This window comes from Dermacentor silvarum, chromosome 5 (genome assembly GCF_013339745.2).
Source record: "Dermacentor silvarum isolate Dsil-2018 chromosome 5, BIME_Dsil_1.4, whole genome shotgun sequence".
Lineage (NCBI taxonomy): Eukaryota > Metazoa > Arthropoda > Arachnida > Ixodida > Ixodidae > Dermacentor > Dermacentor silvarum.
In genome coordinates, this window is record NC_051158.1 from 8,225,903 (window position 1) to 8,250,798 (window position 24,896).

The 24,896-nt window shown below is 43.4% G+C and overlaps 2 protein-coding genes and 1 long non-coding RNA gene across 6 annotated transcripts in view; 2 read left to right on the forward strand and 1 right to left on the reverse strand.

The window, feature by feature from the left end:
- Positions 1-21,494, reverse strand: part of LOC125945518 (uncharacterized) — a 166,816-nt gene extending 145,322 nt beyond the window's left edge. Inside the window, exons 1-4 of one of the 3 annotated variants that reach the window (XR_007466964.1) lie at positions 21,199-21,280; positions 19,851-19,921; positions 17,092-17,165; positions 14,469-15,090 (exon numbers count right to left, since the gene is read on the reverse strand). Coding sequence is in view for 1 of the 3 variants with exons in the window: in XM_049667332.1 (XP_049523289.1) it covers positions 17,092-17,165; positions 19,851-19,858 (82 nt within the window). In the remaining 2 variants the exon portion in view is untranslated. Of the gene's footprint in view, positions 1-14,468; positions 15,091-17,091; positions 17,166-19,850; positions 19,922-21,198 lie in introns of those variants that run through there. The other 2 variants (XR_007466963.1, XM_049667332.1) reach the window with 2 other exon arrangements.
- LOC125945521 (uncharacterized) overlaps positions 1-24,896 on the forward strand; it is a 162,047-nt gene that overhangs the window by 96,821 nt on the left and 40,330 nt on the right. The window lies entirely within an intron of this gene.
- LOC119452293 (uncharacterized) lies at positions 4,966-8,689 on the forward strand. The gene is made up of 2 exons (XR_005191853.2): positions 4,966-5,312; positions 8,408-8,689. It is a non-coding gene; the product is annotated as an uncharacterized LOC119452293 (long non-coding RNA).

A 24,896-nucleotide genomic window follows, 5' to 3' on the forward strand; every position in this document is an offset into this window, starting at 1 on the left:
CTGCAAATCATAACGTAAAATGATCCTTCTTCAAAAACGAATTCCATTAATCTGTCCTACGTTTTGTTGAGAAAAGCTCATAGGAGTACGCCAATTTTTATACGTAAGCAAACACGCCGCATAAAATTTGGAGGCGATTCACTGAAGACGAATGAAAACGGTCGTTCTTTTGAGTAGACCCGTGCAGTTGGTCAGCTTTTTTTTTTTTCTTGCCTTCTCTTCTATTTATTTTCGTCGTGCCCATATCCTGTGCAGCTGTGTTTAGTGCCATAAATGATGACTCAGATCACCCCGTTTTTCTCTTCGACTTACGTGGTTGAGCGCAAACAGCTTCAGCCTTGACGACCAGTGAATTCCCATAAGATGTGCTTTCGTTTTCGGTGCATGCGAGCGCTTTCGCTTTTATGCGTATATTTTTAGTTACTTAGCTGAAGAAGTTTGAATAGCAAGCTGTACACTTCGCTCTCGGTAAGTTTAGAAGCCTTTCTTAGCAGCTATAATTAATAACGTTGATAGAAAAGTACGTTTAGGACGCCGTCCACTGTAATGATCCAGCGATAACGTCGCGTTAAATACTTTGCCTGGTAACTTTCACGTTGTTGCTGTACGACTGCATTAACTGTATGGGACTGTAGTTCTGGATATTTCTTTATTGCGTAGTTATAATCTTACCAGCAAGCAATCTTCAGCCACAGCATGTTAACAGAACAGAGACGTGGCTGAGTCCCTGAATGCAGGCGTCCTCGATGTTAGGCGCAAAGTTACAAACCGTATGCGCAATGTTCGACCAACCTTTGCGAAAAGCGCCTCTGTAATCAGGCTTGTGCCATAGATGGATGCTTGCACAACACAAATGTCCAAGCTGCCACCCACTCTTCGCCTTGGTCCATAGTCGTACCACCTGATTAGACTTTCTAAGGCCCGTTTTTTGCACATTCACTTGCCGGTCGAAAAGAGGCCTCACTTCCACCATTTAATATTGCAAAATAATTATTATACCACTGGGTGTGATGAACTCTGGCCACGACGCAAAGCAACGTAGAATAGCCTTGCTATGTCTGCTATAGTAAAATTCGCTGCCTATTAGATAAACATTTGTAACATATTGGAGGCTCTGTAGGCAGCATGTGTAAAATACTTATTATGTGCACATTTAATCCATGTATCTGTTCAATCAAAAATCTCAATGTTGTGCATAAGCGTAGCTCTCATATTTTTTTTACGCCCGTGTCCCGTGCATAGCGAGCACGTTTAAGATCCCCTGGTGGTCGAAATTAATCCTGTGTTCTCCACTACGGCGTACCTCATAATGACATCGTGGCTTTGGCACGTAAAACGCCAGAATTCAACTATTTCTCAATCTTCGCAAAAGCAAGCTATCAAGATCAAACTTCGAATGTTTTAGATGGAAGTCGCGTTAAGCTAGCACTTTCTGGGCACCCAACCAGTAATCTACAGCACCCGTCGCAGTTGAAACAAAAGCGCGTTTTTAAAGACCAAGTGAAAGCTAACTTGGTAGCGCGTAAAAAATGACTAGTTTTAATCTAATTAGATATAAAGAAGCCTCCAGGCCATAATTGACTTTTGCAATGCGAATGGTAACACCACGAACGTATAGCAAAAAGATAGCCGTATTTTCATATTGCAGCAGTAAAAATACAGCAATTACCACTCGCCAGAAGTGACGCATGGAACAACTCGCGGTACCTCAGCATGACCTCCAAAATTGCAGCGGCGCACTCGCACAATCTCGGAGGCCACAAGGCTGCGTAGTGTACATACCGTACTCGCCGCAAGGCGGCGCAACGAGCACCCTTGTCGCAAGGTCCCTAGATAAAACAAGTTTCATCAATCAAAAACTTGATTGATAAGATTGATAAGGTTCCTAGATAAAACAAGTTTTATCTAGGGACCTTATCTCGTCGTCGATACATTCAGCCCACTGCCTGGCTGCAGCGGCTGGTTGCGGCGCGCTGATAATCCCGGACGGGGTGTTCTGAGACACCACCAGGGGAGCGCATCGTCGGCGTCATCATCATCATCAGCCTATATTTTATGTCCACTGCAGGACGAACGCCTCTCCCTGCGATCTCCGATTACCCCTGTCTTGCGCTATCGTATTCCAACTTGCGCCTGCAAATTTCCTAACTTCATCATCCCATCTGGTTTTCTGCCGACCTCGACTGCTCTTCCCTCCTCTTGGTATCAATTCTGTAAGCCTAATGGTCCACCGGTTATCCATCCTACGCATTACATGGCCTGCCCAGCTCCATTTCTTCCGCTTAATGACCTCCCTCATCGTCGGCGTAGTTACTGGTTAAAGGCTAACAAGAATTCTATAAAATTACCAGCCTGGCGGATGTGCCAAGGGTATATCTTACTCATTTATAAGACCCTCCTTCGTAACTATGAGGGAGGCTGTACATTCTCCAATCTAAATAAGCACCAGCGATTTCTCTGAAATGCACGCTTACGTGTGTACAAATATCGGATCGACTTGAGCCACTGGACAAGGTTTAACGACCGACGATTGTGCTCGACGCTATCGTTTGGATTTGTGAGTAGCTCGTCTGTCTGGGCACATGTTCACCAAATTAAGTGCCAGTCTAACCTCCTACTTTGGGCAGCTTTCGGTTATTGTCCGTCAGTACAACGTGACAATACGCCGACCAAACGGAATAAACACACAACCTGTCTGTAATATTTTGTGTCTGTAAGGAACGGAAGTTAATGTAATCGATCTCGTCCGCCTTTATGGGATGGTTTTCTTCTGAAGCCTTATATTTTAGTACGCTAAGCATTTTTATGAGTATATTTTGTGCAGTGCATCGTCAGCAAATACATAACTTATGGTTCTTGTTTATACATGGTGTTTATTTTTATAGGCCGTAAATCATTTTTTTAATCGGCTGCATCACATAGTGTAAATGAAGCCCATGAGCTGTATTGCGCAAAGCGGCAGGCATTACTCGCATGAGAAATGGAAATCCGTAATCAACTAATTAATCAAAGCTCAATAATAAAACCTTTATTTCACATCTTTCGGTACATAATGCAATTTGGGAATTGTAGCCGGTGAGTTTGCAAGACACACTGACTTGAAAGAACTGATAGTTGGGCGAGTTGGTACATATTCATGGTGAAATTTTGAGCGCGAACAATAGACAAAGAAACCGTGAATGTGGACACGCGAGCGCTTACTCACCACTGTTTATTTTTGGAAAGAGACAGAAAAGCACCAGCTATCTGCACTAAGCATTTCCAAAACGAGTCACAGTTGTGAGCAAGCGCTCCTATGTCCACCGTCACTGTGTCCTTGTCTATTGTGCGCGCTAAAAATGTCACCATGAACACTCCCTTGAAACGAATTCTAAGGATCTCATGTTTTCGAAATGTGTGCCGTGAAACCTCCGTTAAAAAGGCACTATTGTTCCACTTACTTTTCAAACTGCAGGTTTTACGCAGTGAAGCACGAAAGTATCTTGAACGCCCATGTATTTCGTCACACAGTCTGGGGAGAAATATCTGGAAATTCGTGCCCTCCTGAAAATTTGGGCGAAGTGCGAACTCACCGACTCCAATTCGTAAATTACAATATGTGCCGTAAAATAGCAATTTAAATTTGAATTGAGACATTTTGTTATTTCGTCGATTATGGAGTTCGATTTCTCGTGCAGGTAATGCCCGTCTCTTTTATTAATCCTGCTCACTGACCAGAATTATGCTTTCTGCCACAGACAATTCTTCTGTATAGTAAGTTCTGTATAGTAAAAAAAAAAAAACACCCGGCATATACCTCATAATCATCATCAGCCTATATTTATGTTCACTGCAGGACGAAGGCCTCTCCCTGCGATCTCCAATTACCCCAGTGTTCCGATAGCTGATTCGAACTTGCGGCTGCAAATTTCCTCATTTCATCACCCCACCTAATTTACAGCCATCCTCGACTGCGCTCCCCTTCCGTTGTCACCTACTCTGGAACTCTAATGGTCCACCGGTTATCTTCCCTGTGCATTTCATGGCCTGCCCAGCTTCATTCTTTTTCTCTGAATGTCACGTAGAATATTGATTATACCCCTTTGCTCATTCATCCACACCGCTCTTCCTGTCTCTTAACATTACACCTAGCATATTTCGTTCCATCACTCTTTGCGTGACCCTTAACTTGTGCTCAGTTAACCATGAAGTTTGTGCGTCATGTGGCAGCACCGGTAGAGTGCAATGATTGTACACTTTTGTGTTGAACGACAGTGGTAAGCTCCAAGTCAGGATTTGGTAATGCCTGCCGTATGCACTGCAACCCATTTATATTCTTGACTGATATCATATCATAGCCGGAACGCTCCTCCATGTTTACATAAAGGGCCTGTTATTCCGTCATATCCTGCCACTTTTCTCCGGGGCATGGCTTGCAACGCCGTTCTAACTTCATCGCTACTTATATATAGAAGGAGACTGTGTCCTCTTCGTGACCACTTCCATTGGAGGTTGCGTGGCTGCTCTAGGCACTGTACAGGTCAGCATATATATATATATATATATATATATATATATATATATATATATATATATATATATAGTGCGTTATCCAATGTGCGTGACTGTGCGCATCGCATGTGCGAAATATTTTCCATCTATGCTACCACCTGTTCGTAGTTTGTCCAACGTCTGCAGTTCGTTAACAATGCGTTTAGACTCGACAGTCTATATATTTTGTTTATCATTGCCGCATGCATTGCCACAAGCGTATATGCTTCCTTCGGGAGGTTTAGTCTGAGCTTTCTGTAAGTTATATTCGGAAACATAAGAACATTCAAGTCAAAATCCTCATATTTAAAAAAACAATGCAGTGAAATCTTCTCAAAGAACAATAAATATCCGTGTTCTCAGTACAGTGTTGACACCACAATGCCTCACACGAGCCGCGGTCGTAGGAATGACGAAGTATTGTGTGGATGTGCTTTCCACGTACCATCTTTAGGTTTAAGCTGTGGACGGAGAGACTGCAGGAATTCCGCAGCGTTGTAAAGCGTTTAAGAGTGACATTCCAGCATTTTAACATAGTTTTGCCTGATCCAAATATCGAAAGTAAAATATTACAAAAAAAAAGCTCTTGTATGAGGCAGTCATTTCACTAAGTTCAGCAGTAACAAGAGAAGTGATCTCTCTGGAAAGACAAATGGATAACGCCGTGCTTACAACGCTGGCATTCTGTATGTTCATAACAGTTTCGTGGTCGTTCGTCTATAGTAATTCGTATTACTATCCTGAATTCTCGCCCCCTTGGAATCAATGGCCCAACTGGTATCGTAAGTAGCTACATGTTTTCCTATTGAAAGCTCGCGAGAGAGCCATTGTATTAAAGCCGTCTTATTTGTGTAGCTTGCACCCTGCTTGTACAATTTTCTATCGCCAATGTCGCAATCATTCCAGCTTTATTGTTGTTTGTGAATTCCTATTGTAAAGCATTCATAATATTATCAGCAATTGGTGGGTGTTATTATTCTTTCGCCCTTAGGATGACGGCATATTCGGACCTGTTGAAATATAAATTGCCCTACAGTCACAGGCGCAAACACAGAAAAGCTAGCACGTGCAGGCCGGCCGCTGGTTTACCGTGAGACAATCAACCACATAAAAGCAACAAACAATGACAACAAGGAATGCGTAGGGGGAATTGCTAGATTATTTAATTCAAATATAAAAGTTATGCATCAATTAAAATGAAAGTGCACGAGGAAAGAACCTGCCGTAGGTGTGATACGGCCACACGTCTTCGCATTGCGCGTGCGATACTCTTACCAATTCAGTTACCGCGTTGCCGTTTTCACGTCCACTTCACGTAAGAGCATTGCAGGCGTAATGCGAAGACTTGGGTTCGTATCCTGCCTCCGGCCAGTTATATTCTCGGCCACTTTCATCTTCATTTATTAATAATTTCTACATTTCAAATAAATAAACAATTTCCCCTATCCTATCATTGCTGTAATTCTCTTGTCTTTATGTGGCTGTGCCCTTGAAAAACTGGGTCCGGCGTTTCGGTTTCCTTCTTCTCGTCGGGACAATCAAGTCATAGACTAAAAGGCTCAACACTTGTCAGTGGGTTTCTATGACTAAGAAGAACGTAGGTAATATCGATTGTGGAGCGCATAATTTCGATGAGATGTCGTTCTGCAATAAGTGCTACGTCATATATGCCTCTGAAGTCACAGGAAGCAGCTGGGGGGCGGCAGTGCGAGGATTCCGAAGCGTCGGCCAGGCTTCCACTTGATGGGAATGGCAGCACAATTCTTAGAGATGAGCCGCAATTTTCTCTTTATGGGATGTTTGTGATATTTATAGTCTGTCTGTGCTCGGCTTTGATGCAGTGTCGTTTCCTGAATGCACACGGATCTACAGACGTGCTGTTTACGTAATCCCACTCTCCGTGTCTCCCTGTTTTCACTGTTTCCCTCTCAACTGGAGTATGGTAGAAAACTGGATTCTATTACGGGTTGAATCTGTATATTCCTTTTTACCTTTTCTGACCCCTCTTTTAGTCCCGAAGAGTACGTCGGAATTGTCGATGTTGCTACAGTTATCTTTAAATGAAACGTGCTTATCTAGCTACCATCATAGGTTTTATGCAGCGCTCATGTTCGATCTTGAATGTAAACTCTCATAAAGGCACTCTATGCCCCCCCCCCCCCCCCCCCCTCAGGAGTGTAAAGCACATCATCAACATTATCATTCCGTGCATCCGCAGGCAGATTTACACCATTTGAGCTCTTTACAAATTAAAGTTATCAACTTGGCCTTTATTGTGGCCTTGTTTAGAGGTACCAATTTCAGCTATCTAATTAAAGCAAAAGTCCACAGAAATAAAATTGTAGCCGTTTCGGAATGAAAGCTCCGCAGTTCCGGAAAATAAGGTGCTTTTTTTACCGGGATCGAACTCTGAACCTGTCATTTCGGGCCAATTGATAAAGCATTTAAACTACTTGGAGCATTACCGTTCCAACAGTACGCAACACCCGAACGTCAAAGGCCGCGCATTTGGTGTAAACTCACGTCACACACTTGTCATCAGACAAGCGCAACAAGCACCCAAGCACCAGCCTATATGCGCGGGAAAAATCAACTTAATTCTGCTGTCCTAATTTGTAGCGTTTGACATGTACACAAAAATTACAACTTCAAAACCAGATTATTATCGGCTTACAAAGGCACTGATAAATGCCAGCAAACACCGAGAACTTGGGGGAGAAAATAAGTTTGTATCGGACAACAGCTATATATCTGGTACGGAGCGATGAAAAAGGTCATGCCTAAACTATCTGAACAAGGTTTTATTATTCCGGCTAATGTAAAAATTATTACACTTTCCCCTTCCTCACAAGAAGTTAAATAGAGCGCAGGCATTGACCCTCAGATTATTGCAAACAGGGTGGTATCCTAGCCCGGCTTTATTACACAAGCTTTATCCCGACACTTATGCCAGTAGTTCTTGCAGGCACTGCAATGACTTCGCTAGCTTAGACCATATGTTCTGGCGTTGCCCCTCGTTGCGAGGCACGGAACAAATTAATTAGGACAAGTGGATCTCCGCTATCAAGAGCCCCTATGCCGGGGCGCAACTATGGGCTGTCCAGAGGGCCCACGACGTGGCGGTCGGGCAGGCCTGACTGTCCCAACGTGGGAGCGGCCTCTGCGCGCTAAGTCGCGTACCGCAGGTCTTTAATTAAAGTTTTACGTCCATCCATCCAACCAGTTGAAACTTAACCAAGTGTCACTGTGACTATGAGAAACGCCGTAAACTACGACTGCTAAATTATGTTCACTACTTGGGGGTACTTTAAACTTCACCTTCATCTAAGTACAGGAACGTTTTCGTATGTTGTCTACATCGAAATTTAGTTGCTGGGGGCAGGATTCGAACTCGGGACCTTGCCCTCAGCCGAAGATCACCACAGCCTCTGAACCATAGGAGCTGGTCCTACCAAAACTAATGCATCCCACTGTACTAGATTCAGTACGGTGTTTTGTTCGCAAACGTAATGTCAGTTTCATGGAGAAGCGTTGTAGCTGCACTTACAGCCGGCAACTGCACAAGTGTATCGTTTTGAGAAAAACACCTTGCTACGGAGACGGGATGCAATTACAGTCGAACACGGATATATCAGACCCTAATATAACGAATTATCGGGTACAACAAACAGCTGTAAAATCATCTTGAAAATGCTTGTGTAGAATTTTTGTTTGATATATCAAAATGTTGATATATAAACCTATTCCGCGATCCCCTTCGAGTACGATATATCCGGGGTCGACTGTATTGTTTGTTTTTATTTCGCTAGTATTGCCGTACAAGTTCGATGCGGGCGCTGTATATTGTGTAGTCACATCTGTATCCCGGGAAACGCAGGTTGTCCGAGGAACGAAGTCTTCAAGGAATGTGAGAGCAGCAGCTGCGGTGAGCAGAAGTGCTGGCAGCTTCTCGGTTGGCAACAATACACTGAGCATCGTTGCAAGACCGACTGCGTATCCAGATGCTTCTGCCGCCGGGGCTATTACAGAAACAGACGCGGTCGGTGCGTTAGGCCCTGGCGCTGCCCGGAGTACAGCAACCGTGTGGCGTACAACATGTGAAGATGCCATGTCTGTTCAGCATGTGCTGTTTTTCCAATAAATTTATTGCGACCCATTCCGCAAAGCACAAGTGAATGGTTCTAATTATCTACTAGTGACGTTCTCGCGCATGTTTGTTTCTTTATGAGAGTGCTGATGATAAAACGTAGGTACTACTCGGGAGGAAGATAGTTCCAGGAGTTATATCCGTTGACAGCTCAATGTCATCTATCTCCACGGCGTGCTTAGCGCGTTATAATATTCGAACAGTACTGTGTTGTAAGCTGTGCTGCCGGTTAAAGTACACCTTTTAGCTATAAGGTTTTCAGTTAATTTTTGTTAAATCAGTGCCAAGATGTTACATTGCTCATGAACCTTGTCCACGGAAACCTCTTAAACGTTAACTACGGCTTTTTGCAGAACAATGTAATCCTGTCAGAATTCAATTACCACAGACATGGGACAGAACATAACCTGCGGAAGTGCTGATGGTTCTACAGCAAAACGTCGCACATGCATCGTTGAATTACACAGGCGACCGCTATTCTGTAATACTTCGCTGCAAGGTGGAATGTATTGCTTTGGCGATAGACCGCCGGTCGTTTTTTTTTTTTTTTTTTTTTTAGCAATTAGCTTATATATACCTCAGTGCTGGATCACGTGGATTAGAATAGTTCTTTTCAAACACTATTCGCAACCAATACCTTATGTATGTGAGATACCAGCGCTACAAATCAATGGATAAAAATAAAGACACTTACACAGCGCTTACTTACAACTGCTCTTTATTTCATAGAGGGAGTACATTTATAGTCTACACAGCAAGAAAGTCGCTAACAAAAAGTCAGTAAACGTTATTTAAGGTCCAGGAATCAGATGCACTTATCAGAGACCATATCATGCGTGACTTTTAACTGGGACAAACATTCTTCAAAGATGGTTGTGATGTTTTCGGCTTCACCGCTCGACTAACCTGTGACTTTGCGCGATAGAACCAAACATTCGTCAACAATTATGAGCACTCTAAGGATATCAATTTCCACGAGAAGAGTGACAAGGCATTTGTCAAGTGATGCTACAGCCAAATTACTGATTAATGGAGCAAGGCATGAGCCAATTCACACACCTTGTTTTTTTTTTTTTTTAGCGAAAGATAGCCCTTTCATCTCACGTTCGTTGAGCGCAGGTAGAAAACAACTAGGTCTAAGAAACCACTCGCAGAAAGCCCCACCCTGTTTTGAAGTTATTCGCTCGAAAGTTATCAATGCTCCCTTCAACACACTTCAGAATTAAATCTTGAGGCAATGAACAATACAAGCCTTTGACATCAATATACATAGCTGTGAACCGTTTCTGAGCGTGCTCACGTGAACAATCAACAAGTTCCTTCGAGTTTTTCGCCATGAAAGGATCATCTACAACAGGGCACTTTAGCTTTACTCTTCTAAGAAGCGGTCAAATTGTTCTTGCCACGTTAACTTTTCCGAGACAATAACCCTTAAAGGGCGCTCAACCTTGTGCGTTGTCACGCTAAAGAAAGAACACTTCAGGACAACCTAACTTGCTATATTTCCTATCGACTTTGCAAGCCGTTCCAACGACAGCTTTGTGCACAGCTTCTTAGACGCCGAATTTAACTTCGCAAGCGACATATCCTCCCGAGCATGAAATGCATTTCAAAGGGCTGTGCTGCTTTGCACATGGTGGTATTGACTGATTAAACAGAAAACTGGCCCTCTTTGCCAGATGGAAGCACACAAAAGGACTGCTCTTTCAAAACGTCTCTACATGATGTAACGGAGGCCCTGGTCAACTGTGCCTTTGAAAGAACATGTGCAGCGGTCCTTAGCTGTCTTCTTCAGGTACCTTGCAGTAGACTTCTCTAACTTGTCTCTAATTTATCGTATTCAAGTACTTCATAGAAAATCACTGGGTGACGGGAAGATAGTTAGAGTTCTGCCCATACACAAGAAAGATGATTGGACTTTATTACAAGATTACCGCCCTATATTGCTTGCATCATCCTACTGTAAAATAATTGAACATTATTATTGCCCACCACATAAATTAATTTTTAGACTGAAAACATATTCCTCCCTAATCACTAACACGGGTTTAGAAAAATCTTCTCAACAATTACACAAGTAGTTGCAGCAATATCTTCCCAAGGCGCACGGCCGACCCATCAGATTAATTGTGAACAAGGCTCCCGTGTGGGGGCCGACACGGCAGTTAGCATAAAATAAATGTCACCTTGGTCGGCGTCTGTTTTCTTTTTTTCGCCAGTAATACATTTACTCGCTTCATGCCTTGATAAGAATGGCCATATTGATGCAATATTTCTAGATTTCTGCAAAAGGTTGATAAAGTTCCACAAGACAAACTAATACTAAAACTCGGAAGCATTAACCTTCCGGAAATTTCGATCATATGGATAACAAACTATTTAACCAATCGCGACCAATTTGTAGCAGTGAGGCTGCCTCCCAGTCGGCTCCGCGGTCCCTCAAGGGAGTGTGCTAGGAACGTTATGTTTTTACAGCATATCAACGATGTAATCACTGTAAGTGATCATAACATGCAAATCAGGTTGCTTGCAGTTTGCGTGGTTCTTCAAGAAATCACTTCAACCAACTACCAGAGCCACCTTAACTACGCTCTTGTTAACATTTTTTATTGGTGGGAAACATCGGATATGAAGTTTACCACTGATAAGACCGTTTTTCTTCGCTTCTCTCACCAAAGCCCTCTGCTCTTTTTATATACAGGCTAGGTTCGTCACCACTGTCGGAAGAGCCTCAATACAAGTACTTAGGTGTTACACTTACCAATACTTTATCCTGGAATTTACATATAGATAACATTAGCTCTTGTGAGTTCCGTAAATTATATTTTTATAAGGCGTAAGCCTAAAATTCACCCCCTAGTGTAAGATTACTTGCGTGCAATTTAATATAATTAGGCCGAAACTTGAATTTACATGCGCTGTTTGGGAGCCGTTTACTAAACGTGCTATTAACCGTCTCGAAAAGGTACACACGAAAGATGTAAGGTTTCTTTATTCAAAACTTTCTCCGTATGACTCACCCTCTGAAATAATGCAGGCTAATGGCATTCAATATCTAGAAAAACGTTTACAATAATAGGTGCGAAGCACCTTATGCGCCCAGGCTGTCGGCGTCTCCTGTCGTAATCGTCGTCGTCGTCGTCGTAGTCACGGTAAGCAAGCGGCTCGTGGTTGCGCTCGGCACGCGCTCATGCCACTACTCCAGTGTTCGTCGTCTTCCACAGCTGACTGCGTTGAAGCAAGCGGTTCGTGCTGGCGCTCGGCCCACGCTCGTGCCACTGCTCCCGCGTTCGTCGCCGTCGTCGTCATCTTCCACAGCTGGCTGCGTTGCCGCTCATCATTCCAGCGTAGAATTTCACTTCTCCTCTGTTGTCGTAATAGGCAGGTCACGTTTACGGCGTTATGAGCCATTGCTTAAGGCAGTATGAGCCCATTAACAGTGCATCACTGCATGCTTCGCACCTCCCCAGATTTCACGTCAGTGGAGCTGTTTTCTAAAGGCTACAGATAACTTTTTTTATGAAAGAGCCCCTAGACAAATTTTATTAAAGTTTGTTGGATGTGAGAAAGAAAACTAGATTCTAGTAAGTGTAGTATGCAGAATTTTTAGAGACCTCCTTCCTTTCCTCACGCCAGCGTTGTGACCACTAGTGCTCGCAGGTTACTCAATGAACTCTCTTCAGGTGTGTCTGCACGTGTGACACCTTGGAGTCTTAGCGAGCCTCTGTTTACTGCAACTTATTTTTTTCTTGATTTGGAATCGGACTTAGCAGTTAACCCATCACCCTATATATCGTCTTCAACATCAAGGCACACTCGCCACCATCATCCTACTTCACTGACACCGTATTTTGCACAGATTTCTTCAAGTTATTTTTGACTCACTCAGTAGCCGATTGGAATGATTATTTACTGCCATTGACAACACTGTGACACTTTGAAGCTTTATGAACTTTGTTTATACGTATTTGCTTTGTTTATCTTTTTACCCTCCCTGATTGAGCCTGTACAAGGTTTGCGGTATTGAATAAAGGAAGAAAGCACAGACAGGAGCTCCGGTCTTTTCTTCAGCGCCACAGCATACTGTTGTTCTAGCGTCAATACCGTGCTTACTTCCTCTGGTTGTCGGATCCCGTTTTCTGTGCGTACGGTGCGTCTAGGAGGAGCTGGCACTTTGCGAGAGAAAAGTGGTCGCTGTTGAAGCAGGCAGTTTTGTTACATAAGTTTGGTCGTCTGGCCCGCTGGTGTCAGGTATTGCCTCACTGAACATAGAGCTTCATACTGCTTGATTGGGCTGTGCAGCTGCATGAACTGGTACTTCCAATGCCGACATGCTCATCATTGCCATTCAGATCGCACAATTCTTAGCGCTCGGGTGGCATTGCCACCCGAAGGTATCAGGCTTCCATACCGCATGATTTGGCCTTCATTCAGATGTGCTTTCTGTATGATGTGGTGCGTGAGAACGCTCGACCGGCACCCTGCATTAGCAATGGGCGATACCGTTCGGGAAGGGTCAGAAGGAACATAGCTGCAAGGAGCCCACTAAACTAGAGATGAACTTCACTACAGCTGACAATCTGGCTAGTTGGTTATTCGTGTTCGCCAAATACCAGCACGTAAAAAACAAGGAACGAACGTAACGAAACGTACACAGCGCATAGTTCCAACTGTACTATATTTCATAGAGGGCGCACATTTATAGTCGACACAGCAAAAAGGAACGTTCACCTATTAGTGGGCTTTCATGCTCCCATAACGACATCTTAGATCGTGCTAAAAAGCACTGGGCAGCGTCATTTTTGTCACGGAGTTTCTCTTTTCTTTCGTGTGTGTGTGTGTGTGAGTGTGTGGGAAAAAATTTGGCGTGAATCTTCGGTGCCAGCGAGAGTTGCTGTTTTGGCAGATTGGTGGCTTTTGCACCAGCGAACCGACGGTAACGATACGTCCCGTTATAAAATCAACTTCTCCCAATTTTCTTGTTAAATAAAGTTACTACGTTTCTAACGATTTTAATCAGCTTCACCAATTTTCTTGAAAGCGCACATGAAGATACATTTTTGTTAGAGCCTATTACTGCCACATCACTACAGAATGAGTCCCAATATTTGCAAGCAAATAATCCATTCTATTGGAACAATTTCGGCATGCAACGTTCTTGCGGCCTTCAATTCCTTTAACAGCCCGAAAGAGATTAAGCTTGACTTATTTACTTCTCATATTACAACTAATCTTTATTTGCATTTCCAGATCCGAATGCCTGGGGTGCGGCAACGATATGTTTGTTTTTCAGCAAATAGACTACAGCGCTGTCACAAATCCGCATGTACTTTACTACGTAGCTCTACTGGACCTAAAGACATGCCTACAACCAGCTCTGTTATCAAAGGAATTATTTAATGAAAGAGCAAACATCTGTAACCTATTGTCGTTATAAAAACAGGTGCCCTAAAGCGCGCAACTCCTTTGTTATACAGAATCTTCCTTTGCCTACCTATGCAGGGTGCGGAATCGGTGTTAGGTTGGTTTCTTGCCGAGTAAACTGGGCTGATCTCGGAGACAATGTAATTTCAAACGCAGCTGATCCGGGAGATGGTGCAATGAAGCTTGACCGAACCCGGAAGCAAGGTATTAAGCTGGGCCGACTTATAGATGGAGCAATTTGCGTAGAATTTCGTTGAAAAGCTTCAAGAAAGGTTTTCTTGACGTGATATCCGACAGGTCCATTGAATCTGCCGTCTTTTATATGTCCATTACCTCGGTAAACAAATTGCATCGTCCTACAGGAATAGACATGTTTATTTCGACCATCGAATAAAGAGACACATGCTAAAAAAATTAGATTCTTAGGTTTTACATGCGAAAACCACGATATCATTGAGGCACGCCATTGTGCAGGACTCAGGATTAAATTTGACCACCTGGAGATCTTTAACGTTCACCCAATGCACAATACCCCGGCGTCGTTGCATTCCGCCTCCAATGAAATGCCACCGCCGTGGTACGGGATTTCAAACTGGATCTCGGTCTTAGCAGCGCAATGTCAAAGCCACTACGATATCGCGGCGGGTGGAGACGTGTTTTGAAGTAATAAAACTTTAGCACAATTAATGATGCCAGACTTCTTGGAATTACTGGTAAAGCGCTTTAATGGTATCCTGATCATTTGCGATTGTATTTCACGGCACGAAAAGTAAATCTCTACTTTGTGTGCCCGCAATGTAGAGTACATTTAAGCATACTATCTGCTCCATAGCCTTCACAATTCCGAACGTACTTGCTGTAGCAAGTTCTATTCGAGATGTAGAAGAAATATCGAGTTACTCCATGCCCTTGTGCTGCCACTTGACATCCCTCGGGTCGCTCTCCACAGGTCCAGCCAGTGGTCTCCGCATTCCCCACAAACAGCGTTGCTGCATTCCGAAAGGTAGATAAGCATAGTAAGAAAAATGACTATTTCTCAGCCGCGTAGAATTTTTCTTATTATAATCCAGAACGCCATCTTTACTACCAAAGCTGTCCAGAAGAATGGTAACCACAGCAACAGCGATTCCTTCGGCTCTGAACTCATTTATTGCGAAACAGCATTTCTCCATGGGGAAGATCGACAACTAACTTATATTAGCTCTCCTGCATTTCCCCAAGTAAAATGCGCAGATACCGCAGGTACCTGCAATGGCAATGTGGACTGATCCCGAGGAACGTGTAATCCGCGGTCGCCATGGTAGTGAAGAGGTATCTGTAATCGTAAGCTGCATCCTACCGGGCAGAACTCAATCACTATACATGCTCCTAAACAGCGTGCAGAAGAGGAACAACTGAGTAGTGTTTAATTCAGCCCTTCACAAACCTTCGTCTCGCATAGCTGCTGACATGTGCGTCGGATCGACATAATTTTATTTTTATTTTGAACAGCGAAGCTGTTTAAGCCAGCCGTAATTTGGGGTTCGTGGTTCGCATCAAGAAACTGCCGCACCGTAGCCATGGTAACCAGGAAGATCAGGAGGACCGCGGGCATGCGCACGCGGTCTTCTGCTCGCCAGCTCCCTCCCTTCCCGTTCCCCGCCTCTCTTTTCTCCGCGGCGCGCTGAGCCAGGAGAAAAAAAAAAGCTGGACGATTGATATCGACCGGCTAGCCTCCAACGCGGTCGGCGTCGGCAAGCAACAGCGTTCTTGGCACTGTGCCAACCTTTGTTAGCCTGCCTGCGTTTGTGGCATGCCAGGAACGCTGTCGCTCGTCGGCGCCGACGCGTCCAGCGCTAGTCGCGCGAAATGTCGCGAAAGGCAAGGCACCTCCGAAAATGATCATTCCAGAATACCTTCTTACGTGCGCAGTTCAGTTCAACCAAGACAAGACCTAGCAGCAACCAAGTTAACACCAGCAGTAGCATTCAGTAAGACTTGAGGATCGACAGTTTCGCTGTGCTTAAAGGGACCCTGAACCACTTTTTATCAAAGTGGCGAAAGACATTTGTAGTGAAAATTGGCTATTGCAGAAATACTTTGCCGCAAAAAGTATTTCAATGCGATCAGCAGAAGCGGAGTTATTGGCAATCAAACACCGCCTCCGCTGTTGCCCCTTCCCTCCTTCAATGCCTTGCACTGCTAAGGCTACGACGAGGTGGGGTGTGGCCACAACGCACCGCCTTCGAAATGTCACCGTGGTGCGCAGTTCAAATTTCATTTTGGACTTCCGATTTTGGTGCCTACGACGCACTAAATCAAATCAAATCATTTTCTTTTTTCCAAAATACACATTGGAAATGGATGCGAGGAGCCAAATAACCGTAAGCCAAACGCGGTTGTCCTCAACGAGCCGCAGTGCGCTTAGCCAATGGACTCATGGCGGCACCCCGCAGCCGCCGCCGTGTAGCCGACAGCAGCGACCAATAGCAGCCGCGTATGGGAATGTGCTTTATTACGCTATAAATCACACAGAAGAGAGTGATCATCATGGATCTGTTGAAACGAGGGCGTTTGAGAGAAGGTGACTTCGCGCTCCGCTTGCGAGCTCCACGCACCGCGTACGACAGCAAAACTTGGCTGAGATGTTCACAGCCGCGTGTGCTACCCGCGGACTACGTTATTTCACCGAGCCCGAGGAGTGGTTCAGGGCCCCTTTAGGCTTTGCACGACTGAGTTCAAACTTGCCCGTTTTTTTTATGCATTGTGCTTCATATAGCACTATGTAAATCATTATTCCTGTAGGTCACAGGTATACGACATATCATTCATAATCTTGTTTATGCAATGGCTCTGGTCTGTCGCTTCGCGTTGATGTCTTATGCTCATGACGGTAAATAGGGAACGTGGAGAGGCGTAGAACCTAACACACTGTTTCATGAATCAGAATCCTTTATAGTAAATATTGCTCTGAAAATTGTAGGGATTTCTTGAAAACTACTGTGCGGTACCTGTAAGTATGATTCCAAGTATCATTCCAGGTATGGTCACTCCGGTCATGGTTGTATGATGTTTCGGTGATACCCTGGAAATGCCATCAAAAAAATTTACCAATAACGTAGTGCTAATGATCCTGTATTTCTTGCCATAAATGTCTAATGCAAAATGTGGCAGTTTAGTATTTATTTCACCTGCACGATAATATTCCTAATATAACAATACTATGCTCTGAAACACATTTCATGGAGGTTTCTGCAAAGAGTTTTATCGACGTCTCCCGGTGCTCTTGCAGGAGTACGGTGTTTTGTGAATAGACAATGGATCCCAGAAAACGGAACCTCCCGTTGCACAGTAGGGTTCACCTTGCTGTGTCTGTCTTTTTATCTTGATGAGTGTCTCAATGAAGTATAGACATGCGCAGTATGGGCTGCCCTCATGCCTGGCGACAGTAAACAGATAGGTAAACCGGCATCGATCGTGCTGCAGCAACGCAATATTTGGTTAACTTCATATGTATTGAAAATCACACACAAAAAAAAGTAAATGAAGCAAGGAAATCAAGTCGTGTTATCTTCCTCAAATGGCACTGCGGAGACGAGCTTAGGTTTTCGCAAACATGAAGAAACCCATCATCCCAAAGGAGCTTCAGGCTTCTTTCAGTGCATGACGGTTGATATTCGGCGCAATTTTGATGCTTAATGATTTATGAAATACTGCTGTACATAGTTTACGCTATTCGGTACAATTGTTGATGGGTGCCCTGCTAAGTTCACAAGTTCAGACAATCATACATAGGCAGCAACTTCCGTGGGACGAGCTCACCAAGCGAGAACACCGGACGTTCCGTACGGGTCCATGACACTTTTGCTGAACGTTGTAAATACAATGAGCGGTCACTATTTTCGGCGCCATCGTATCTATTTATTCGAAAGACGTAATAACAGATGATATGCCAGACTAAATGAAAAATAAGCTAAAGATAATCAATGAAGAGAGGAGGTCGTAGGAAGATAAATACGAACTATACAACAATGGTATAACTACCGGTGACTCGGGAGCGGAGAAATGCTGTCATCGACGAAATACTGTTTAAGTGTTAGTTCAGACCTGTTATATTCGTTGTTGGACAGCTGTCAAAACTTATATATATATATATATATATATATATATATATATATATATATATATATATATCGTAATAATTGTCGTAAACAACATAGTCGCACACAATGATGAGAGTTACGGACCTCCCTTCACAGTGCGGGCTAATCAAAGAGTAAGTAAAAAAATAGAATAACAAATTTGATGCTTGAGTTCTCTACGAGCGCCGACATTCATGAAACAACTTTATCACTGACTTGAAGATCTGATTACACTCGTCTGCGGCGAAACATAGCGAATAGGTGTTGCCATAACAAAAAAAAATAGATAACAATCGCTGCGAATAGATTGCTTGACATCGTCGAGGCCGTTTGCTATTTGGCCAATTACAAAATGACTGAAGGCTACACTGCCTTCGGGGTCGAAGTATTTAGAAACGCCCGTTGTCTTCTGCAGCGTCCTGCACATGTATCACTGCTTATTCACAGGTATCAGGAGAAAGGTGTTTAATCCTCAAATGGCGGAATTATTTCCTACAGCGACAGCTGCTATCAGGACGTCACTGCTGCATTTTATGCTTCATCGTAAGTCGCTGTATTAGCTTCCTGATAATGATAATGGTATTATTGTTATCCCAGTGATAATTTAATATAGTCTCAAAAGAATCTAAAACTGCAGAGACGTCAGACAGTAACATTTACGTACAATACAATATGTTCAAAGAAGTGGCACCATCAACACAAAAAAATTGAAATGATAACGGCAGCATTTCAACGTGGGCAGTGAGGGTGGTCAGATCTATGCGCTAACACTGTCATTAATAAGGGTTCCGCTTATAGCAATTCAGCAGAGTCGGCAGGAATAATTAAATTACAAGTGAGAACAGAGCAAAAATCAAGAGGCGCAATACCCCTAAAGAATATTTCACTCTCAAAATACTGTAGGCGACCCTAATCTTTGACTTATGGGTCTATTAGTGGCACTCCCACCTCTGCGTTGGCATTCTGTGCTTTGGTGTGCGGTAATCAGTGATTTCTAATTATATTAAATTATTCCAGACACTTCGGTAACTCAAATTGTAACTAAACTTGTGTTCTGACTACATATCTATAATCAAACGCGTGAATTTTGTACTGTAATATTTTTTTCTATTTTTCTTATTTATTTTGAAATTCGTCCCCGATCATCTCAGATAAAGAATTCTCATTATTCCAGACACTTCAGAAACTCAACTGGTTACAATACTTATGCTCTGATATCATATCTATAACGAAATACATAAATTATTTATGTATGTATTAATAAATACATTATTTATCTTGAATTTCATCCCTGGTCGTATCAGGAAGTGAAGCGGAAGTGCTGCGTAAGAAACAAGAGCGTCACTCGATGCTCGTGCCACTAATAAAGCTAGTTCGTTCATTAGCCTAAAGGAAAGTTCCAGAGCACCTACAGACTTTTTCATTAGAATTTCTTCTGATAATGAAATAATATAATTGCTGTTACAAGAAGCACGCCAATCTGTATGTGAAATGCGCAATGGCGGTGCTGTATAAAATTATGCGGTCGTGAATGAAATCATTATCGTTGAAACAAAACTCTCGGTGTGTTATTGATTATGCATATCAACATAAGTTTTTCATAATAGTGAACGGTATTGGGCACTTACCGCAGCATTGTCGTAACTGCCGTAGTACCTCCAACTATAGCACCTCTAACTGTAAGCAAGAGCACCTCCAACTGTAACACATGTAGAAACGGCACACAGATTTAATTATTTTGTCGCAAAAGGAGGTTATTGCGTGGCATGCTAGAGCGGCGCAATCGTTTTGCTCAAAGTGCACATTTTTTTTTCGCTTTATTTTATTTTATTTTTTTTTTTTTTTGTTCTTATAAACTTGATTTTTACCTGTCGCGCCGTGTAGGCGTACAAAGTTGTTTATATTTACGGCTGCTTACTGAGATAACACAAAGTTTCCGCAAGTCCGCGGCTATGACTTGCCATTGTTTGTTATATTGCCCAGCATCTCTCCTTCAGTATTCTACGATCACCGCCGGCGTCTACACTCTACAACTGCAGCAGCGCTAAACAATGTCAAGCTCACTGCCCTTATATTGCGATCGCCATCGCCTGCCTAATTCAAATTTCTATCTGAAATCAAAATGTTATTGAAATACGGATTTCTATAAAGAGTAATCAATATAAGAATTTACTGTAACGCAGCCAATCAACATAGCAGTGATTTTAGGTGTTTCGCTTTTTGTTTGTCTTCTTTATCGTTCTTGACGGGTGTCCACTTTGAAAACCTGATTGGTGCAGATATAAGGAATCATTCATAACACAATAAGGTAAATGTGCAGCTACTTGATTTTATATTAATACTGCTCATTGAGGCTATTTCTACAATTTAACTAATACAAACGGCTGTATGAAGTAGAGCACTGCACGGGCTCGGGCTTACCCGAAAGTCCGGGCCCGGCCCGGCCCGTGGGCCGGGCCGGGCCGGGTAGAGGAGTTTTTTCACGGGCTCGGGCCGGCCTCGGGCACGGCGTGTGCTTTTTGACCCGGGCCCGGGCCGGGCTCGGGTTTTTTTGACGCGGGCCCGGGCCGGGCTCGGGCTTTCTGCGAGTTATTCTCGGGCTTCTCAACTCTGGAAAACATGTATTTTTCGGTCTCAGGGCCGGGTTCGGGCCGGTTTCGAGTCGGGCTCGGGCCGGGCTCGGGCTTAAGGTAAAGGGGTGGCGGGCCGGGCCGGGCGGGTAACGTAGATTATTTCCGGGCCCGGGCCGGGCCCGGGTCTCGCCATAAAAGTTTTGATCGGGCTCGGGCGGGCCGCCCAATGTAAAAACGGGCCCGGGCCGGGCCCAGGCCGAAAAAATCGGCCCGTGCAGTGCTCTAGTATGAAGTGCTACTGCATTTGTGCTATGAACAGCGAACAGCCGATACCGGATTATTTCTTCAAAATTTAACCGCAACGGTAGCCGTTCTGCTAAGTCATAATGTAATCTATACCTACCTGAAGCGGTAGTCCCTTTCCTCTGTTGCTGATATTACAATGTGCAGTTGCAGAGTTCTGTGTCCAGCTGTGGAGGCATAGGCATATTGCGTATAGGCACGTGCTTCATTCCAAACAATGCTCAATGCAATACAAGTGACGAGTTTGGCGGAAGAAGCCTCACATCTGCTTTCTTGCGTGTCTGCTCGAGCGACATCTGAACACTCTATAGCTTAGGAATGGAAAGCGTTGTTACAGTACCTGAGGTCGACAGGTCTTGGAGACCGCGTGTGTCGACTTGGCGCGAACCTTCAAATGTGCATGTATATGTGCTCGCTCAATCTCTCCTCTCTCTCTTTTCATCCCTATACCTCCTTCCCCAAGTGCAGGGTAGCAAAGCGGACGTGCGTCTGGTTAATCTCCCTGCCTTTCCTTTCTTCTATCTTTCTCTATAGCTAAGGTTACGCAGCACAAAATCCTGAAACTGAGCCATACGCAAGTTAGAGTGCCAGTCTAGCTGACTCACCAACTATTTCTCGAGAGGGGGGCAAACCGCTAACCATCTTACCCTCCCTCTGTCATCATCATCATCATCAGCATCATCATCATCATTATCATCATCATCATCATCATCATCAGCCTATTTATGTCTACTGCAGGACGAAGGCCTCTCGCTGTGATTTCCAATTTCCCCTCTCTTGCGCTAGCTGATTCCAACTAGCGCCAGCAAATTTCCTCACTTCATCACCCCACCCACTTTTCTGCGGTCCTCGACTGCGCTTCCCTTCTCTTGGTATCCATTCTGTAACTCTAATGGTCCACCCGTTATCCATCCTGCGCATTAAATGGCCTGCCCAGCTCTATTTCTTCCGCTTAATGTCAACTAGAATATCGGCTATCCCCGTTTGTTCTCTGATCCACACCACTCTCTTCGTGTCTCTTAACATTAGTTTTACACCGCTCGTAAAACACACTCATGACGCTCCGGATTACTTGAATGCATAATCGAATATAAAATGGTGCATTTTATCCACCTACTTGGAACGTTGGCTACACATTACCCGTACCGTGCCCCTAATTTTCCCCAAATATAACAAAGTGCCCTGTTTAGTTACCCGAATATACCGGAGAAACAAACTGTGAACCTCGTATGACGAACAAAAATAATAAAAAAGGAGTTCAGCAAATCTTCACGTTATATTTAAAACAAGTAGGTGAAAGTGTCGCGACGCATTACACTCATTATTCTACCTATTACCACAGAATTTCAAGTTCATACCTTTTGCAGTTGTTTTAGTAGTCTAGGAACATACAGGGTGTTTCATTTTAGCTGCCCCAAATTTTTAAAAATTGCCTGAGGCAGATAGCACAATTATAATCGTTGATCTAAACTACTCGATGAGGCGGCGATTACTTCCACGAGAAATCAAAACGCCTAATTGAATAACTAACATAATTACGGTAATTAACTTTTTAACTAATTATTTTACGGCACATCTTTCAATCTACGAATTATAACCGCTCAGTTCGCAAGGCGTATCCGCTTAGAACGAATTCTCAGGACTGAATAAGTTTTGAGATATTAATTTTCAAAGTGTCCGGCGAAATGCATGGGCGTTACAGTTAACTTTGTGCTTCAATGCATAAAACAGCGTTTTCCTCAAAAATTTAACTGGAACACCCATGCATTTCGTCGGACACTTTGAAATTTATTATCTCGAAACTGTTCTAGTCCTGAGAATTCGTTCCAAGTGGATACGCCCGGAGAACTCAGCGGCTATAATTCGTAGATTGAAAGATGTGCCGTAAAATAATTAGTTAAAATGTTAATTACCGCAATTATGTTATTTATTCAATTAGGCCTTTTGATTTCTCGTGGAAGTAATGGCCGCCTCATCGAGTAGTTTAGATCAAGGATTATAATTGTGCTATCTGCCCCAGGAAATCTTTAAAAATTTGGTGCAGCTAAAATGAAACACCCTGTATTGAACAACGATAGTATGACACCTTGTAACGATTGAATAAGTAATTTTCCACAAAGGCTGCAGTGAACCCACACAGATTAGATATTTATCGCTTGTCACTCAGAATACGATTCCTACTTCAACGAAATGTAGACACCATGCCTCGCATTGTTTACTGAGAAAGCCGGGAAAAATAACTAAATGCCTTGTGTACCGCGTAAAGGTTGGGGAAAAGCACGCCTTTAGTAAATATTTGCCAAGCGCATAAGTAACCATAAATAACTCCCCCAAAAGTCGCCCCTAGTTTCTCAAAATATGAAAACTTTTTTTTCTCCTGCAAGGGAACGTGTGCTAGTGGAACTCTTATGTTCAAACAGCTTAAATATAAACTGGACGGACATTGTCTGAAGTGACACATGTTGATAGAAAAAAATCAAGGCAGTGTTGTAATGACACTGTAATGGCTGTGCACATTCGACGATGTCGCTTTCTTTTTAACATATGAAGCACAAAACAAAACACGACACGAAAACGCAGAAAGACGGCACAGGACCAACGGTAATTACTAAAATGATTGGTCGCCAACTTGCCCAACTGTCGACATTCCTGAAGTTCATTTTCACCAACATATCTAGGATAAGAGGTGATCACACAATTAAATTCGACAATCTATATTTATATATTCGACAACCCAGCTCCTCCACCAATTGATAAGAGGTTTATTAGCGGTGTCCTTCAAGGCCCCTACGAGTTCAAGGAACGGCGTAGCATCGTGGGGCACCTTGTCGAAAGACACCAGCGACCAGAAGTGTGAGCAGAGCTAGCCGAGAGTTGGCGATGCTGCTGGACGGAGGCGTGTCTTCTTCGTGACAATATGCATACAAAGGGTGCTTCACTTAACTTGGGCCAAACCTTAAAAATATCAAAGCCACGTAGCCGGAAAGAACCAAGGTAATGTTGTTTGCCGTCGCTTGGAGATACGCAGAATATATTTTTTTAATTCCACCTAATTAGGTAATTAGTCTTAAATAATTAGTCAACTTGTGAATTATTCAAATTATATGAACAGAGTCAATCAGAAAATTGTAGAGCAACATGAAAAACTCCCAATACAGCTTTTCGTAGCTCAATACGTGCTACGTAAAAGTGTTTTCCCGATCCGGAAAGAAGCCTGCGAATACACGCAAAATTGCTGTGCGACTGCCCGCTCGAGGCACTTCGTGGGCTTGCTCTCATCGTGAGAACAAGAAAACAGGTCATGCATACCTTGATCATTTTATTTTGAAGACCCTTACGATTCTGCACAAAGCCTTAATTGACATCTTGACACACTAGTCAAATAATTTAATGAGTAATTATAAGTCCGACTCTAAAGAGCTATTCATGGTTTCTCAACGGGACTACCAACAAGCACTTAGGATCCGTCCCTAGTACCAACAAGCACTTAGGATCACACGTGCAAAAGGATCCTTCTTTTATTTTAATCCTTCCTATACAATAACTAAGACATTCTGAATATGAAAAACTGCTTGAATCATCTCTCTTTAAGTGACGTGTCTCAACTTCAGCAAAATAGCCACATTAACGAATTCAATGTTCCCGTATGTCAGTAACATATCTTATTCCACATCACATATATGTTTGTGCCTTTACTTTAGGCTGTGTACCCCCGAACACGTACAACGCCTACATTGTGTTCTTAATGCAAATGAAGGCGCTACTTTTTAAGAGGTAAAGATGTAGGCTACTAAAGAG